At 41.7% G+C, this 4,617-nt stretch overlaps 1 protein-coding gene across 1 annotated transcript; it reads left to right on the top strand.

Moving 5' to 3' along the window:
* Positions 1-563: 563 nt before the first annotated feature.
* LOC141602230 (uncharacterized) lies at positions 564-2,963 on the top strand. Its single transcript, XM_074422535.1, has 2 exons — positions 564-2,296; positions 2,621-2,963. The coding sequence occupies exons 1-2, from the start codon at positions 564-566 to the stop codon at positions 2,961-2,963; spliced, it is 2,076 nt and encodes a 691-aa protein (XP_074278636.1).
* The last annotated feature ends 1,654 nt before the right edge of the window (positions 2,964-4,617 follow it).

Genomic DNA, 4,617 nt, shown 5'->3' with positions numbered 1-4,617 from the left:
TGTATGATCGTAGAAGCATCATCGAATTTTCCAAAAATAAAATTGTTTACATTTGTGAGCATTACTCTGATTAGGTTTGCGAGCTTAATCTTTAGATCTTCCTTGCGAGGTTGATTGCGTGAATCTGCGTTTGACACCTTGCGAGGTTAGGACTAGGAATTCACCATACTATCCAGTTACATTCATAATCACGAAATAATCAGTCCAAACAACACAATTTCCGCTGCAAATTTACCAATTACCACGACATACACAATCTCAGAAATAACAAACTCAACCGAACAGTTCAACGATCTGTTCAATCTCGTTTTTCCATACTGTTTTACATCAAATTGGTTACCGAGCTAAGTTCGATTTATTCCTTAATAGATCTGTCTTGGGACGTCGCTAATCATGGTTAAAGACGGTGAAGAAGGTCCGAAAACATGGGAAGATGGTCATAACGAGCTGAAGTTGGAGATGGCTCAGATGGCTTATGTGTTAAAAAATATAGCAAGCATGTTGAAGGCTAAAGAGAAGAAAAAGAATCGGACACTCCATCCGAATCAAGAAGAGGACGAGCAATGAAAGAGGAAGTCAAAAATAAGAACGATGATGATCGAGGTTTAAAACTCGATATTCCTGACTTTGATGGCGAGATGGATCCGGAAAAATTTCTGGATTGGGTAAGACAAGCTGAAAGGGTTTTCGAGTATAAAGAATACGATGACAAGAAGCAATTTAAAGTTGCAATCTTGAAGCTTACAAAGTATGCATCTTTATGGTACGAAAATCTGAAAAAACAAAGGAGAAAGGAAGGCAAGGACAAGATCGAATCTTGGATCAAATTAAAGAAGCACTTGATGAGACGATTCCTGCCAAGGGATTATGAACAAAATAACTACTTAAAGCTCCAATCTTTAGAGCAAGGAAGCATGACGGTGATCGAATACATCAAAGAATTCGAGAAGATGTCGATTGTATGCGATCTTGAGGAGAAAGAAGAGCTAAGGGTGGCGAGATTCATCAAGGGCCTAACACCCGCAATTGCTAAAAGAGTCGAGATCCAGAATTATGAAGGTTTTAATGATGTGTGTCGATTAGCATGGAAGTTCGAGAAACATGATAAGGCACAAAAACCTCATGCTTACTCCAAGGGACAAAGTTCGGGAACGAATTCATATTCCAGGCCAGCTCCTAGCAAGGCTAAAGAAATCCCGAAAGAAGAACCCAAGGACAAAGGAAAGGGTGTTGCCGAGCCAAAGGGGAGTTCTTTGAGACGTTGCTTCAAGTGTCAAGGCTATGGACATATAGCAAACGAATGTCCTCAGAAACGAGCCCTAACAGCTCAAGAATTATGTGATTTGATCCCCGTATTTGTCACGCCAGAGGAAGAAACAGTCCAAGGGAATGTTGAAACTGATGGTGAAGGATTAGTCTATGATTTGGATCCGTTGAGTGACGAGGAGTGTTTAGTGCTGCGTAATTTGCATATGGAAACGGGTTCAGCTGAGAATGAACAACGGGAGCAAATCTTCCATACTCGGTGCAAGGTAAACCGTAAAATTTGCAATCTTATTATTGATAGTGGGTCGTGTGCTAATGTAGTAGCAAGGGACCTTGTTGATGAACTAAAATTGCAAACTAAAGATCGAGTTAAACCATATAAATTACATTGGCTGAATGGGGAGAATGGGATTCAAGTTAAGAAACAGGCCTTAGTTTCGTTGAGTTTAGGACCCTATACTGATGAGGTGTGGTGCGATATAATTCCTATGAATGCATGCCACATTCTGTTGGGTAGGCCTTGGCAATTCGATAGAAAGGTTGAACATGACGGGAGAGCCAATGTGTATAGCGTGATGAAGGGTAATGTGAGATATAATCTGAAACCTATGTCACCTAATAAGATTAAAGAGTCTAAAACAAAGAAGGGGAGTATGTTTATGGAGGCTCGGGAGGTTGAAGAGGCTTTAGCTCGTGGAGAACGAACTTATGTGCTGCTGGTTCGTGAATTGGGGTCCGTTGGTGTGTGTGATGACCGTGGGGTACAGGAGCTATTAGAAGAGTTCCGGATGTGTTTCCTGGATGAGTTACCGGATGGGTTACCTCCTTTACGTGGTATTGAACACCAAATAGATCTGATTCCGTGGGCGGCATTGCCTAATAAGCCGGCCTATCGTTGTAATCCGGAGGAAGCAAAGGAGTTGCAGAGACAAGTCCAAGAATTGATAGATAGAGGATATGTTCAAGAGAGTTTAAGTCCTTGTGCGGTGCCTGCGTTATTAGTGCCAAAGAAGGAAGGGACTTGGAGAATGTGCATTGATAGTAGAGCGGTGAATAACATTACAATCAAATATCGCTTTCCTATGCCAAGACTTGATGATATGCTTGACGAACTTTCTGGTTCGTGTGTCTTTTCTAAACTGGATTTGAGGAGTGGCTACCATCAAATGAGGATTCGAGAAGGGGATGAGTGGAAGACCGCGTTTAAAACGAAGCAAGGATTATATGAATGGCTTGTGATGCCGTTTGGGTTGTGCAATGCTCCTAGTTCGTTTATGAGGTTGATGAATGAAGTGTTAAGGCCGTTCCTTAACAAATTTGTGGTGGTCTATCTTGACGACATCCTGATTTATAGCAAAGATGAAGAGTCGCACAAACGACATTTGCGAGCTGTGTTTGAAGTGTTGCGAGATCAGAAGCTTTATGGTAAGTTGGAAAAATGTACTTTTATGGTCTCAAGTGTTGTCTTTCTTGGTTATATTGTGGGAAAAGACGGAGTAAGTATGGACCCATCCAAGGTCGATGCTATTCAAGCCTGGCCAGTCCCGAAATCAACTACAGAGGTGCGAAGCTTTCATGGTTTAGCATCATTTTATAGACGGTTCATCCAGGGTTTTAGCTCGATTGTGGCTCCAATTACAGAGCTAACCAAGAAGGGAGAGTTCGTGTGGACTAACAAATACGCAAAAGGCGTTTGAAGAGGTAAAACGCAAGCTATGCTCCTGACTGTTTTAGCACTACCTGATTTTAATAAATTGTTTGAAGTCGAGTGTGATGCAAGTGGTGTTGGGATTGGTGCCGTGTTATTACAAGAAAAGAGACCTATTGCATATTTCAAATGAGAAATTAAACGGTGCAAGGTTGAACTATTCAACTTATGACAAGGAGTTTTATGCAATCGTGAGAGCATTGGACCATTGGAGTCATTATCTCATGTCCGAAAGTCGTTTATTTTACATTCTGATCACGAGGCTCTTAAACACATCCATGGACAAAGAAAAGTTAAATCAAAGACATGCCAAATGGGTAGAATTCTTGCAATCATTCACGTTTTCTTCAAAGTACAAGACGGGAAGTTCTAATGTCGTGGCTGATGCATTATCACGAAGGCATTCATTGTTGATTGAGTTGGATGCAAGGATTCTTGGTTTCGAACATATCAAGGAACTGTACAAGTCTGATCCAGAATTTTCAAAAGAAATCATTGATCCAACAGTTTGTATACTTTGTTCGGATGGCTATCTTTTCAAAGGTAATCGGCTATGCATTCCGAATGGGTCGATTAGGGAGTTGTTGGTACGAGAAGCTCATGGCGGGGCTATTCTTTGGACACTTTGGAGTTAACAAGACGAGTGACATCCTAAGTGAACATTTCTATTGGCCGAGAATGAATAAGGACGTGCAAGAGATCGTGGCGAAATGTGTGGTATGTCAAAAGGCTAAGAGCACGTTCACCAAGGGCTTGTATACACCTCCCCGCCCGCACTGCATGACCATGGAATGAGGTAAGCATGGATTTTATCCTTGGTTTGCCGAGAACTCAAAGGGGTAAGGACTCGATTATGGTGGTAGTTGATCGATTCTCGAAGATGGCGCATTTTATTCCGTGTCACAAGACTGATGATGCAACTAAAGTGGCTGATTTGTACTATAGAGAGATCGTTCGATTACATGGAATACCTCTTACTATTGTTTCAGATCGAGATGTGAAGTTTCTTAGTTACTTCTGGAAAACGTTATGGCGTTTGATGGGGACTAAGCTTCTTTTCAAGACATCACACCATCCACAAAACAGACGGTCGAGACCGAGGTAACCAACCGTACTCTAGGGAGTCTATTGCGAGGATTGGTTAGTAAAAGCACAAAGGATTGGGATATCAAATTGGCGCATGCTGAATTCGCTTATAATCGTACACCATCAATGACGACATGACGAGCTCCATTCGAGATTGTCTATGGCGTGAATCCATACCTGCCAATCGATTTAGTGCCCATTCCAAAGAAAGATGTGTTAAGTTTTGAAGCCAAAGAAAGACAAGCTGCATTTCTCCGAGTATGTGAACAAGTTCGAGCTCAAATTGAGAAGGCAAATGCTAAATACAAAGAGAAGGCTAATAAACATCGAAAGCAGCCTGTTTTCAAGGAGGGTGATCTTGTGTGGTTACATTTGAGGAAGGAACGATTTCCATCCAAAAGGAAGAATAAGTTGATGCCACGAGCAGATGGTCCATTCAAGATCCTCGAATGTTATGGTTCTAATGCATACAAGCTGGAGTTGCCGAGTGAATATGGTGGGGTGAGCGCGACATTTAATGTAGGCGACCTATCACCGTATCTAGAAGACGAGGATTT

This window comes from Silene latifolia, chromosome 9 (genome assembly GCF_048544455.1).
Source record: "Silene latifolia isolate original U9 population chromosome 9, ASM4854445v1, whole genome shotgun sequence".
Taxonomy (NCBI): domain Eukaryota; kingdom Viridiplantae; phylum Streptophyta; class Magnoliopsida; order Caryophyllales; family Caryophyllaceae; genus Silene; species Silene latifolia.
This window is presented reverse-complemented; position numbering and strand designations above follow the sequence as displayed.

Bases quoted from the DNA above. Each gene is read 5' to 3' on its own strand.
- LOC141602230 (XM_074422535.1), top strand. From the start codon at position 564: ATGAAAGAGGAAGTCAAAAATAAGAACGATGATGATCGAGGTTTAAAA. The intron at 2,297-2,620 runs GTGCATTGATAG...CCTGATTTATAG, and splicing joins AAGGAAGGGACTTGGAGAAT to CAAAGATGAAGAGTCGCACA.